At 40.5% G+C, this 14,853-nt stretch overlaps 1 protein-coding gene across 4 annotated transcripts in view; it reads right to left on the bottom strand.

The window, feature by feature from the left end:
- The window catches only part of TENM1 (teneurin transmembrane protein 1), a 772,415-nt gene that overhangs the window by 151,780 nt on the left and 605,782 nt on the right, over positions 1–14,853 (bottom strand). For all 4 annotated transcript variants that reach the window (XM_073879177.1, XM_073879176.1, XM_025852677.2 and 1 more), the window contains one exon: positions 14,588–14,804. In XM_073879177.1, coding sequence (XP_073735278.1) covers positions 14,588–14,804 — 217 coding nt within the window. The remainder of the gene's footprint in view (positions 1–14,587; positions 14,805–14,853) is intronic.

The following is a 14,853-nucleotide window of genomic DNA, read 5'->3' as shown; positions in this document are numbered from 1 at the left end:
TTGCTTATATTTTATGACAGACACAGACCTGTCTCTTCTCTTTGCTGCTCCTTTATTTTCTATACAGTTTATATTTATGAAGGATCCAGGCTGGTGAGTGAAAGTCTCATAAAAGTCATCATTATTCTGTGCATTTCTCTTGTATTCCTCTCTTCCTTCATTCTGTATCTCATTCTGAGTAGACTTGTCTTTTGACTCTTCTGCTCTTTAATATTCCTCATATTTTATGAAGCACACAGATTTGTGTGGTAACGACTCATCAAAGTCATCATTATTCAAGACATTGTCTACCTGTTCTTCTCATTCATTTCACTCTTCATCATTCATAAATAATGCACAGACTTGTCTTTCAACTACCCTATTTTTTGTTTCTCATATTTTATGATGCACACCAAATTGTAGCATATGATAAAGCCCCATAAAACTTATTATTCTACATTTATCAGCATTGAGCTCTCTTTGTAATGTATTAGGGCTTAAATGTTCTAAGATTCCCTGTATCTTGCTGCATTTGCTCCCATTATTTACACACTCCGTGTCATCTATTTTTCACAAGAATAACTCTCAGCTCCTTTCATTCCTGGATTACTAGTACTTACTGTAATCTTTGACCAACATCAGTCATCCTGTGTCAGTGGAAGTTGTCTAAATTTCAGGACAGTATTAAAGTATTCTTTTTTAATTAGCAGTAATCTTGATTGGCACTGCATGCAGAAATCTAGGGAAAACATCTTCCCAGGCAAACTCTCCACTTCAGAAAGAAAGCTCTTGAGTCTACTTGCTTCCCCCAGGGTACTCCTGCTCCAGATGGCCCTTAGGGAGCCTTCATATATACTCCTACAAGTATGGTGTACTGTGCCACTTTGCTTAGCTCAACTGCTATTTTGTGCACTCCTGGCTTCTGAATTCAATTATGGTAGCCTTGTATCTACTTTATTTTTCCTGAGTCACACGGCCACTAAAATGTAGTCTCTCCCCCTTTTACATCATCTGTTCGCATTGTGCTTCTCATATCCAAGGCAGCCTGTATAATTCATATTTTTCCTAGCTTAGGTCCTTGTTGAAGGAGTGAGCTGGATATGGCGGAGGTCTGTCTTTGGTAGTGCCACAATCCTACATTCTGTGCTTTTCATCATTCCCATTGTGATGCCTCCCAGTTTCCTTGCCCAGAGAGTCTCTGGAGTCTCCAAATCACCACCTAAAGGAAGTATTCATACCTGGCCTGTCCTTGGCCCATCTTGGGGAAACATCTTGAATTCTTAAATTTTTTGCCACATCAAACTACCCTCAACCTGAGTCCTAATCCTTCAAGGACCTGTCTTTTTCTGAAACTTTTTCCCATTAAGTATACAGAACTCTTCTGAGTCTTCCAAACGAGCTAATAGAGGCTACTCTCTGGATGGTCATAAAGCTGGCCCTGCGCATTTGTGCGCCCAGTGTGACTGTCTTGGGTGTTGGTTGTGTGTGTGTGTTCGTGTACTCTCAATGGCAGGTACTGTATGCTTTCTATCTTTGCTTGGGGCTCACTCTCCTTTGATTCACAGATGTGGCTGGAATGCTTTCCTTCCTTGAATCTTTAAAAACAAGAATGTCTCCCTGCTGTTCTGGGGTAGAGCAAGATAACTTGAACTCAGACAGACATGACCAACGTGACTTTAGAAACGCGTATGGGGATAGATCACCACTCACAAGTGTTTCTTTTCCCGTTCTCTGGAGAATACAGCCTGCCAAGCTGTCTACTTGTCACTATGCTGAAGCAGCAACCCCAAAGGAACTGCTTCTCCCTTTAACTAAATGCTGAATCCTGTAGGTGTTTGGAGCTTGGTCTGAAAAGCAGGGCATCCTGGGAAATGCGAGTCAGAATACACTTTACCCAGAGCCTTATTTAACTAACAAGCTGCTTGTTAGAACCTTCTGATGCAAAAGGTCTAATTCATTCTGTATTTGCTATTTTCATGGCATAGTCTAATTATCCCTAGCCTCCAATAAACTCCTGGTTCCATTCTCCTCTTTTCTTGTTTGTTGTCTTTTGTCTTCAGTGTCAAATTTCCAATATTCATTCACCACCTCAGGCAAAAACATTAACCTCAAGCACAAGAGTTGGTTTGAAAAACAACACTGAAAACTAAATTGCTGAAAGAAGACGTAATTTACTGCATTGTGTTTCTGATTAAAATCTTTCGCAAGGAAAATGAGGCCCAGGGTGGGGAAGTTACAACTCTTTGCTTTTGTTGTTAACAGGAGCATAAGCATCCTTTGAAGGGTAACATTCAAAATCAAGGTCCTGGCCAGCAGGGGATCTAGCAGCAGTTGGGCAGGTTACGTTGTTTTCTCCATAGAACAGATGAAATCCTTTCCAGAGCTGACAGCTCTGGTCAAGAGATAGCATTGAGAAGGACTGGGCTGCGAGAAGCCACGAGAATGCTCTGCTCACTAGTGCTGGAATCCTGCCCTGTAAATTCCTCCAGGAGTTCTTATTTGGTTCAAGTCTCCAAGGGACAGAAACCTGCTGCACATAGGTGTGGTTCAATGGTTCTCCTGACATCTCTGCAGGCTTATTAGACTGTAAAGTTCCACAGCTGTAGGTGGTATCACTTGGGCTAAAGCAGCTTATCCGCTGCCATCATGCAATGAGTAAAGGAGCTTCTCTTTATAAAGGAGTGTCATCTGGGGACTGTGATCCTGGTCCTCAGTCCTTCCTGGTAATCTTTCTTGCATACAGATCAGTGGTTCTCAGACTTGATCACACACCAGAATCACCTGGAGCGCTTGGTGAAACAGTGGGCTGCCCCCCCCCCGGGGGGTTTCTGATTCACAGGTCTGGAATGGGGCCCCAAGAATGTGCATTCCTAGCAAGTTCCCAGGGGATGCTGATGCTGCCAGTCTAAAGACTGAACTTTGAGAACCACTGTTTTAGTGAAAGCAAGACCAGAACACGGTCAGCCAGTTAAGAGGTATGAACTCCCCAAGAGGGAGGCATGGGACATAAACTGCACAAAGGCAGGCGAGTCACTAACTGGTTCACAATTGCATGGTTATGAAATAAATCCGTGAGGCATGAATTTGTAACTCCTCCATATAAACCTCTGGAAAAGAGTCTGCCAAATTGTAGTTTGGGGAGTCAGGTTGAAACTATCATGACAAAGTGGTGGTTGGAGGACAAGATGAACTGTAGGGTCCCTTCCAAATCCAGAGATTATAAAATGAAACAATGTTTTAACCTGATACTTGTCTCAAATAAGTGTCAATTTTTCCTCCATCCTTATTATTCTCCTTAGACAGTGCTCAGATGCATGTTATCACACTTGTTCTAGCCTGTCTTGGATGAGAGTTATATATGTGTCTGTCTTTTCTATTAGATCGTCTACTCCAGGGCAAAGACTGTGATTTTCCTCTCTGTGTCCTTCCCAGTGCCCGGTGTACACGGTGCCTGCTCGAGAAAGCTATACAGAATTCCAACTCAAATATTTTTATATGAAGATATAAGATACTTGCAACCTACCCTCACGACACTGCTTCAAAGGTTTCAGAGGCGACTTTGAGGTTGCTGCACGACAGATGTCTTAGAGTTCATTTATTAGAAGCCAGCATTCTGGATTGTGCATTGTGACTTTCTCATCATGAGAGTTTTGTTTGATAATTGACTACTTCAGGGAATTAAATAGTACCCCTGTGTTTGGGAAGAATGAATGAATAGTCCTCCTCAAATGCTTAATTTATGGACACTAACCCCATTATTCCTTTATATATTACCATATAATTACGATGTGGTATTTCATAATTTAAATACATTTGAGGGTTTCTAATATTCAGATATTTGGGGGGTTTCCACACAACACATGCTGGGTTTTTGATATATGTTAGCTAAGCTGGTACAGCACCACGAAAACATTTAATGTTATAGCATAAACCCGATTTCATGTTCTGAAAGTGCGAATGCAGTGAACGTTCATATGCAAACCCAATAAAATCTCATTAGTTTTTACTTAAATAGAGCAGGTTGATTTAATCCCACTCAGTTGGTCACTAGCCCAAATAAATAATACCCACTAAATGGGTAACATTAAAAGCAGCTGGAAGCATTACCCATCAACATTCTAGGACTCTGGGAAAGGTGGTGCTATTGAAAATGCAGATAGCTTTTTAAGCAGAATTATTTTCCTCATGGCTAGTGATGTTTCAAGTAAAACAAAATGGGGGCACTCACCCTGAGGACGGTGGCTATTTTCCCATCTGCCCTGGTAATTGCTTGTCAAAAGCAGGCTTGCTTTGGATGCCTGAGATCCCCAAGGTAATGGGAAAAAGATCAAGTGTTTTGAAGCAATAAGAAAACTGAGGACACAGTCACATTTTCAGGACCACGTAAGTGCCAGATTGTTTCATTTAGACGCATGATTATTTTTGTCCAGAATTTGAATCCTGAAATATTTGTCCTCTAAGCCCTTGCAACTCTCAAACAGTCCCAAGTTTGTTTTTATTTGGTTTGGTTCGGTTTGGGTTTTTTTTTGGACGGTTTTACACATTACTCAAATGGTTTCTTTGTAATCAGCTCTATGGGGTTTTATTAACCTCATTAACCTTTCATGTCACTTCTCTGCGAAGCTGCCCTTCAAATAATGGCTAGTCATTAAATATAGGGGAAGTCTGTCTAGTTGGTTATAGCCTGGCCCGGGATTACTCTCCCTTCCACAGAGGAAAACTTGGGGCCTTAGCTCCACCCACAGCAGTTCGAGGTCTGGCTCACTAGTTGCCCGCGCTGACTTTTCTCTGTCCTAGTTCCAGCCACCTCATAAAGGTGCCATGACAATAAAATAACCCAGTAAAATGATTGTCTTTTGAATTGTATCTTTCTAATTACATTCTCTTATGTACCCTGGTATTTATTAAATATATATAATGTATACAAATATATAGACAAATTTGTATCAATAAAATATTTATGAAGCACTTATGGGTCAGTTACTACACTGAGCACTTTTCTTATTTCATTTAATATCGATATCACCCTGGGTAGGTACAACCATTAGCCCTGTTTTAAAAATAAGGAAACAGATCCAGAGAGGTTAAAACACACACACACACTCAAAACTTGCTCAAGATAACACAGCTAGAAAGTGGTGGAGGCCCTTTGACCTGGATTCTAAGGGCCCTGAACTATACCGCAGATCTTTCTTAAAATGCGGCTACAAAGGAAAAGAAAGTTGGAACTCACCTACAAGGACGGTGCTTTTGTTATCCATAGGACATCAGTTCCTGTGGACACTGATGAACTGCTGAGTACTTTCTATGTGCAGGGTGTGCAGAGGAGATGAGCTAACCCCTGTCATTCACTCCTCCCCAAACTTGCATTTACTCTGCCCTCTCTCGGGACAAATTGAGATGCTAGAACGGGCTAGAGACACAGCAAGCAAATAGTATGGCTAAGAAGTAAGTAATAAGGATTTGAGCCTCTTGAATTTCTTAATGGAGCAGTAAGATGGATAAAATATTAGAAAATACCTATCCATACTGAGATAAGCTGTAGATTGACAGCTCCTGGTATCACTGATCACAGTTATTAAGCATCTCAGAGCATCTGAGTTTCAAAATACCACAGATAATCAACTGAACAGCCTTTTGAAGATCTGTGCTCTGATTTCTTTTTATTCTTCGTTGCCCAAGAACATTTGCAAGGAAGTGAAAATCACACGTCCTTTCTTTTTGGTACCTTTAGGTGTTGACTGCTGATTTCAGGAGCTAGTCAGCACTATAAATCTTGGAACCTTCAGCACTTTGTAATTTTTGTAATGCATTTCCTAAACTTTAGCATCAGACAAAAGAGTTGTCTGAAAAATCAGAAGATCCCGTCTTCACATGAGTAACACCTTTCATATAAATGAGATCAAAGTGCTTTATTAGCAAGTAGCAATGATCTTCCTTCCCACTTAGGACAACAACTGAGAAGTGATAAGCAAAGGAGGTTGCTCAGGACGAGCAACATGGTAAGACACACAGAATCACAGGGAATTGTGATGGAGCCAAACCACACCTGGGACTCCTTTTGCAAATGTGGGCAGATCATGTGCAGTGCCTCCCTTCAGAAAGAAAGGTGAACAAGGGAGAGATTTGTGGATGCTGATGCCGTAGAAAGAGCTTCCCCCAGTCCTTAATGTATTCAATTTATTCAGTGATTGTTGCATTGTGTGTTTATCAACACCTAGTTGTGTATCTGGTATAATGTTTTTTCATGTTCCTAGATTAAAACTACACAAAAACCTGCCAATAGCAAATAGACTTGGAGATCCTTAACCAACAGATTCATGAGAAAGTTAAACACAAAACATACAGATTCAAATTTGTACCATCAGCCAAATTACAAATGATAATGTTACAGACCTCCTGGGGGTGACCTGTGTGTAGACTCATCTGTGTGTTACTTCCATGAATGCTTGAATCCTGTAATAACATTGGATTTCCTTAATAAATATTCTAAAATGTAAGCTTTTCTTGCCTCTTCTTTTTCGTAATTCCAAATCAGCAAGTGTTTCTATATATTTAATTCCTTTTGGGTTCAACAGTAATTGATGAAGATCTGTTATTTTTTTTCATGACTAAACAGTCTAGGGCTGTTGCTGATTTCTCTTTCTAGAGGCTATTCAGTTTGTCTGAGGTATTCAAATGTTTTCAATGTGCTCCTAGAGGAGAGGCACCCCATCACCTTATCAAGAAAACCTAGTACAGTAACCAGTGTGTAGTAATTCCTTGAGAAAGGTTTGTTTTATCTTTTCATATAATGTCACAGAATCTTGATTAGTGGGCCCCTACAAGTCTCCGTCAGGCCCTGGCTTGTGTGACAATCTGTTGCTTAAGGGTCCAAGGTCTCTGCTCGAGTGTCATTTCCCCAGAGAGGCTTTCTTGGACCACTTGGTCTAAAATGGTCACTCTCTGTCCTTAACCTTTCTTTGTGTCACTTGAAAGTACTTATACCTACCTGACGTGTACCTTTTTTCATTATCATTCTTCCTCACTAAGACTGTATGGGGAAGGCCCCTTGTCTGCTCTAGCCCAGAGCCTAGGACAGTGCCCGTCACCACATGGGATAATTGAACCAAGTAAACATTGTGATGTTCATCGATCTCAAGAGTGAAATGATTAATCTTCCTCAATGTGGATTATTTTGAAAGAAACTGTAGGATCCATCATTATAAATGATGCCCAAGTATTGTTAATGGGAATTTTTTCATTGTGGTAAATGAGAATTTGTTTGATGATTGGTTTTTTTCCCATTGAATTCATCTGTTTAATACAAACATTTTAAATTGTAGAAAAAAATTACTTACAGCCCCTCCTTTCAAAGGACGGAACTTCTTGCAAATAGTTACACTGCTCACAGTCCAAATAAGCTTTGTGTTTTTCTTGCAAATCATCAATAGTCTCCTGTTTGTGTCAAGTTTAGCACCTCTTCATGCTCACCTGAGTTAATTAGTCCCATCTCTGAGCTACAGCTGAAAACTTCCAGGTCAGTCTCACTTCTGTCATTGTTTAATGACTTTGTCTCATTTGCTAGAATACCTCTTGTTTTACATCCACTTAGGTTCAAAGTAGTTGAATTTGAGACCCCAGAGTTGATGAACTCCAAGCTCGCTCAAAAACCTGATGTTTCATAATCTGCAGAACTTATTGCAAATTATAATTAATTTAATTATTTATGCATTTACTTGATGTTTGACTGCCTCTACCATTAGATTATGAGGGGAGTTCTGTGCATAAAGGGATGCTGTTCCTTTCGTTTCCTTTCATTCACACAGTTCCTGGCACACAGTGGGTACTCAAGAAATACCTGTTGAATAAATGAGTGAATACATATCCTCATCACTTTTTAAAACATGAGCTGACATCAGGATATTATACTACATTAGGGATGGCAGAGGAATTTGGTATCTCTTCTAGAAAAATTTAAAGTCCTTGGTTACTCTGGAAATACTAATAGTTCAATAAAATACAAATTTTAAAAACCAGTAATTAGTTTCCTCTCAAGTATGGTTATTCTTAAGTCCTAGTCTCCATTCATGATCTGCCGTTTCTGTAGCAATGACCCATCTTCCTGCAACTTCCCCCCTTAACCTGACTCTTGATTCAATAACTCATTTTGCCATTCACAGGATTTCAAATGGTATAAATTCCCAGCTCAACTCAGTACAGAAAAGTATGTTTTATTAAACAAGTTATGATAAGTAATTATGGCTGTTAGCAGGTATCATGAATAATCAGGAGCATGAATCAAGGTTTTAATATTGAGTGGGGTGTAGTAAAGGAGGGGGAAGGCTTGTGTCAGTAGAGTTTGCCAAGAATGCCACACTCAAGGCACTGGAGTACCTCAATTTGTTCCGGGCACTTGTCTTTGTTTTTCTTATGAGATGGAATAATGACACATACCCAAGTGAGCCAGTTAACAGCAGCCTTCACACAGGCTTCTTGATATTGTTCCTTATTTTCTAATTTTTCCTTGGTTCTAAATTTTGATTATCTAGCCCATTGAAGGCAGAGAGGATTATTGATGCTTATACAAAGTTATAAATGATGTCAATTATGGGCAGGCTCTGACAGTGGTGGAATGTCTCATAAGGTAAAAAAAAAAAAGTAATTACTTTGCTACTGCTAGATAATCACTTCATCTTTTATGAATTTGTTCCTGTGCTATTTGGAGAACAGTAATCTTACCTTTAGGCTGGTTCTACATTTGGGAATTGACTTATTTGAGGTCCTAATATCATCTATGTGTTCTAGGCAACAAAAATGAGTTCTTTATGAGCAAATATGAGAAGAACACTTCCATATTACCACAACTAAGTCACTCGCTCATCCTTGACTTGCTTTTTGCTAGGTGCTGTGTTAGAATCTGGGGGTACAGTGGTATGGTAGATTAAATGGCCACAAATTCTTTGATACTTCTTTCATCAAGAGGGGGGATCTATGTCCCCGACTTTGAATCTGGGCAAGCTCTGTGACTGATACAACTAACTGTATGTAATGTTAAGTGACACTATTAAAATTTCTGGACACGGGCCTTACGAGACTGGCATCCTCCATTTTTTGTCTCTTGGAATGCTCCCTCTTGGAGCCCTGAGCTACCATATACGAGGCTGACTGCCATGCCAATAGTAAGCCCAAGTAGAAAGGCTGTATGGAGAAAGAGAGAGTCCCAGCTGCTGTCCAGCTCTTCCAGCCCCCACCTATTTAAGATATCCTACCTGAGAGCCCAACCATCATGGAAAACAGACAAGCCATTCTGGCCATGCTCTGTGTGAATTTCTGACCCACAGAATCATGAAATATAATAATAAAATTTATTTTAATCCATTATGTTTTGGAGTAGTTTTCTACGCAGCAACAGATAATCAAAACAAGGAACACATCAGACTTGGTCCTTGTCCTCACAGAACTTAAGACTTAGCAATTAGGACAATCCAGAGCTAATACTGTGTATATCCCAGAGTAGAGCAAGAAATTGAAATATAGCAACTTCATAGAAACTAGAAGAAACCTACCATTGTGTTTAACCTCTTCACTTTGGAGCCTGTTAACAGTGCTGTTATGTGCTTAATGCTATATTAAGTCTGGTCACCACTCTAGAACTTTTCAATTAAGGGTAGGCATTCTAACTGGAGTGGGCAAAAGAAGCTGCCATAAGCTGTACCCAGCAGTGTTGTTGCAAATTTTTAGATCTTTAAATTGGTCTTAAAACTTTCCTAAGTGATAAACACAATAGTCAGATGCCTCTCAACAGACACACTCTTGTCATAAAAGTGGACATTTTGCTTCTCCTATGGCGGGCCCTGAATTAGCTGATGTCATGATTGATGAGATGTGATACCCTAGGATAAAATCCACAACCTCAAGGGAGCCTAAGGTGTGAGGCAGAGTGGATGCCAACTCTTCCCAAGGTAAACACAGGTACCCTAGTGAATTAAGGGTGGAAATATCATTGCATTAACGTGATTTCCAGTTCATGACCAGTCATCTTTTTTCTCTTTTTAAACCAAGATAGTTAAGGCCCCAAATTAAGTAAAATGATAAGATTAGATTTGTGAGGACCCTGAGGGAAAGAGATTAGAAAGGAAAAACCAAACACTTGAGGTCTTTCCAAGGAAGACTATAGAAGCTGTGTAGTCCAGGGGTGACAACCCCAAATACCAAGCAGGGCCAGGCATGCCAGTGAAAGGGAGGGAAGTGAGCCAGGTGTAAGGGAACCAGTGAAGGGGGAGCTAGAAAGCCACGTCATAGCCCATCCAGACAGGCAGTGGCCCTCCACTCCACACCTCTTACGCCATGCCTGTGGGTGCAGAGATGTGAAGCATTGTACATTTTCTAAAGAAGGAATGTATTCCTTCTATACATTCCAATTTTTATGGGAGATCTTCTAATTTCTAAATATTGGGCCGAACAAACTACATCTGTGGGCTGATATGAAGCAACCTCCGATGTCGATGCCTGACATGGATTGATGTGGGGTCAGCCTCTCATGGGCCAGACCTTGCTGTCAGCCGTTGCACTCACCCTGGTAGGATCTGGTTTTTTAAATGCACTTCTCCATTAGTGATGGCGAGTGAAATGTCTGGCTTTGCAAATTACTGCTGTCGTTTAGTTTAATGTACTCTTGTTTTTACATATTTATAAAAACCTTTTACATTATTAATAGTGATTAAATGCTTAGACACTGAAGATCAATAATGCTGCTGTTCACCTATTTACATTATTAAAAAGTAATAAGTCATACAGGGCATGTATAATATGTGGTTTACTTTGTAGTCATGTTTGGAGAGATTGAAAAAATGAAAGAAACTCAGGCTACTGGGTAAAACGTATTTGGGAAAAAACCAGTAGCTGAGGTGGGCTTGCTAGAGATGTGACAGTGCGCAGGTTACATGCTCACAGTGACATTATGCTCTCATGGGGCACAGGAGGTACACATTTCATGGGCTCTCATGTGCCGGTGTAGCAAGCTTATGACAACAAAAGCTAGTCTCACTTGGATGCACAAGGATGAACAGATATTTAACCTCTGTGTGTCCTTGCAACAATTAAGTCACCTGCGTGCCACTGTCTTTAGCACTAAAGGCTTCTGGTGGTGGAAACACTCAGCAGAGAGTCATCTGTGGGGTCACATTTTGCCAGCAAGCAAATGAGCCCCTTGACAATGTTCTCTTCATCTGCTTATCCGGCTAGCTCTCAATTATGTGACAAAAGCAGAAAGGCAGAGTGGGTCACCTGATTTTAGCACAGCAATGTTCTAGATCTGTCACAGACAGGGATATCTAAGGGCCGTAAGTCTTTTCAGGGTTAGCTAGCCTAGCCTTCTAAATAGCCAAAGGGGCTCGGCATGGTGGTTCAGAGGTCAGGCTCTCAGTACCAGTCTGTCTGGGTTCAAATCCTGGCTCTGACACTCGTGGGTTGTGACCGTGGGCAAGTCCCCTACTTGGCACCCGGTTCCGGTTTCCTCACCTGGAAAGTAGGCATAACGACAGTGTCTGCCACATAGAGTTTTGGTAAGGATTAAATGAGATAGCCCAGGGAGGAGCTCAGTAAGAGACCTGACACATAATAAATGCTTGAGAACAACTTACATCTAGCAAAGGGCCCATTTTTACCCGGCATTCAATTGTGTTCTTCTACCAACAGGAAGTTCATTAACACTGGTTTGTAGTTTGCAAAAATGCCACTGAAATGCATTAAATGGAGCTGGATTTTTAAACTTCACTTTGTTTTTTTTTTTTTTTTCCTTGTGTTGACCCAGATGCAACTTCTTCAGCAGAAATTAGAGCCAAGTCGCCAGGTTTATTTAAGGACAAGCTGAAATGGGGTGGCTGTGGTGTAAGAGAAATGTTACCAGAGTTGCTATGCTACAAACTTGGTGGCTGTGTGATGTTGGGCAAGTTACTTGACCTCTCTGGGCCTGTTTCCTCATACAGAAAATGTGCTAATACAAATCGCCACTTCACAGGGATACTATGAGGATAAAATGCAATGAGGCATGTTTGAGGGCTTTGCAAATGAAAAGGTACTATTTTAGATGTAAGAGCTTGTAACTATTATTCTTTATATATGGGATTGGAGTCAGATTGATTTTACCCAGAGTGACACTGCATGTGCTGATCTTTTAGGGGAGGTGGAGTGAGATCGCTTGTCCTCAACTCTATCCCTTGGAAAAGGCCTGCACCTTTTCTGACAGACTCGATAGGTCTCTAATAGCTGAGACCACTGGATGAAGGGGACCCGTCGTTCTGAATTCCATTGTGACATACAGAGCCAAATGATAACTTGGAGCATTTTACAAAAGAATGAGGACAACTCAGTCAAACCAGGAGAAGAAGAAGGGCCTTAGCCACAACAGGTGATGGGTTTGTTCGCTCTGCCAGGGCTCGCAAATATGGCTGAAGCCTGAAGCTGAACCGCAGGGGTGCATGTCTGTCTTGGCTTTGCAAAGTTTATGGCTCGGAGGACATCCTGGTTCTGCTCTGGGTCACAACGACTTGTCTCCTGCCTCTCTCGGCTCCTGACCTTCTCCCTTGAGTTTGTGGAGTCATTTAACAGACCTCCATGTCATGGAGGTTGTTATTTCTTCCACTTATTTCTTCTTGTTGTTGTTTAGACTCACTTTCCCTGAGCATGGACAAAGCTGCAGAGTGATGACTTCCCTCTACCTTCATTAGGAGAATGGGGGTAATGGCTGCATTTTGTTCCTTTTGTTTCTCTGCTGTACAATCCCTAAGCCTCCACCATCTAAATAATGACTTTGACTGCAGCGCCCCCCCGAAAGTTACCCCAGAGTTGTTACTGGGCTGGGAGAAACACTTCAGAATGGGGATAACTGAGTCTCTTGGGAGAACTCAAACTTCGACTAGATCCCCTGGCAGAACAGGCCTTTCTTGTGACGCGTTGGCATTTGGGTTTTGGGTTCTGTCAGACACCTAAAAGGTCACAACAGCCCAATAATAAAAAAACAATGAGGAAGTCTTAAGTTTCAGTATCAGTTCTTGTATACAATCTGTGGAAAGGATGCTGAATGTTTTACATTTCCACGCACATGTTTTTTTTTTTTTCCTTTTGTACTTTGTATAGGTCCAGATGGAGTTGTCATTTTCTTAGATTGTCACTCATATTAATATAAACTCTTGACTGAGTTTTCTCTTGGGGACTGATCACACCCACCAGCATGCAACAAAGTGGGTGGGATGTAGACAGGGGCTCCTGGAGATACTCTGCATGATTTTTGAATTCCCATTTGTAATAGTCTGGAAAGTAGTGAAACATCTGCTTGTGGAATGAGCAAAGGAGGACATTTTTAAGAGACTAGAAATGTTGACTTCAGTGACTTATTTATGTCTAGTGCTAATTAGTAAAATATATCATTGCTGAAGATGAAGCAGAGAATAACAATGAGCAAATTCATGTGATTACACTTCAAATAAGTAAGTTAATTTTAAAAATTTATTTACCTACTGGGTTGGGCTTTGGTCTTAGGTCTTTAGTGACAATTCATGCATTTGAGCTTTCCTAGAAGACAAACTTTCTTTTTTTAAAAATTTTATTTATTTATTTTAGAGAGCGAGAGAGTGAGAGTGAGTGTGAGTGGGAGGAGGGGTAGAGGGAGAGAGAGAATGCCACACAGACTCTGCGCTGAGTATGGAACCCCACAGAGAGCTGGGTCCCATGACCCCGAGATCATGACCTGAGCTGAAATCAAGAGTCAGACACTTAACCGACTGAACCACCCAGGCGCCCCTAAGAAGACAGATTTTCACAAGTCTTGCATTTCACATTAGGATGTCAAATTCACCCAACTCTTTCATATAGAAACATTTTACATCACAGAATAAAATTCAAATTTAGCTTTTGAAATTCAAGGGTTTTCAAGGGATCAATCCAGAAGCTAAATAATAAATTTGCAAATTATACTTCAATTGTTTTTGTCATTTAAAGCCCCACCTATACTTTACTACAAGTAATACACATTGTATGTGTGTGTGTGTGTGTGTGTGTGTGTGTATACACAGTTGACCCTTGAACAACACAGGAGTTAGAGGTGCCAACCCCCCATGCAGTTGAAAATCCACATATAACTTTTGACTCCTCAAAAACTTAACTACTAATAGCTTACTGTTGACCGGAAGCCGTACTGATAACAGAAACAGCTGATTAATGCATATTTTGTATGTTATATGTATTGTATACTATATTGTTACAATAAAGTAAGCTAGAGAAAAAAATGTTATCAAGACAATCATAAGGAAAATACATTTACAGTACTGTACTATAAAAAGTCCGCATATAAGTGGATCTATGCAATTCAAACTTGTTCAAGGATCAACTGTACACACACACACACACACACACACACATTTATCCTTTATGATAAAGAATCTCAAGAAATGACTTCTCTCTCTTAACTAATCAGTAAGGTCTTACGTATTCCAGAGAAGCCTAAAAAAGAAATCGATATGTACTGTGTGGAATGGAAAGTAGCCTGATCTTTAGAAGGTATCTTCCTTTCACAGTTAAGAAAAACATGACCACTGTTTATTAAGAAATAAAATAAATACATATATACCTGCTGTCAAATGAGATCTCTGGAGTAATGACGTGAGTACTGTCCTTGCCAATGAGGAATTTGATTCGATCATAGAAGAGTCTTGAGGTGTGCTGAGAGAAGAGGGGTTGGCTTTGCTGAATGAGGTCAAGAGGATCTGGTGAGCCCTGACAGAGAGGACTTACATAACAGTTGCTTTGTTGACAACAATCAGGGTCCACACAGTCCGTCAAACCATCTGGAAAAAAAAATCATTTTTTTTTGAAATTTAGCTTTAAGAGAAACAA

This window comes from Callorhinus ursinus, unplaced genomic scaffold (assembly GCF_003265705.2).
Source record: "Callorhinus ursinus isolate GAN/ISIS: 27379988/994484 unplaced genomic scaffold, GSC_fseal_2.0 scaffold33, whole genome shotgun sequence".
Taxonomy (NCBI): Eukaryota; Metazoa; Chordata; class Mammalia; order Carnivora; family Otariidae; genus Callorhinus; species Callorhinus ursinus.
Note: the sequence above shows the minus strand (reverse complement) of the source record. Positions and strands in the feature narration are given on the sequence as shown.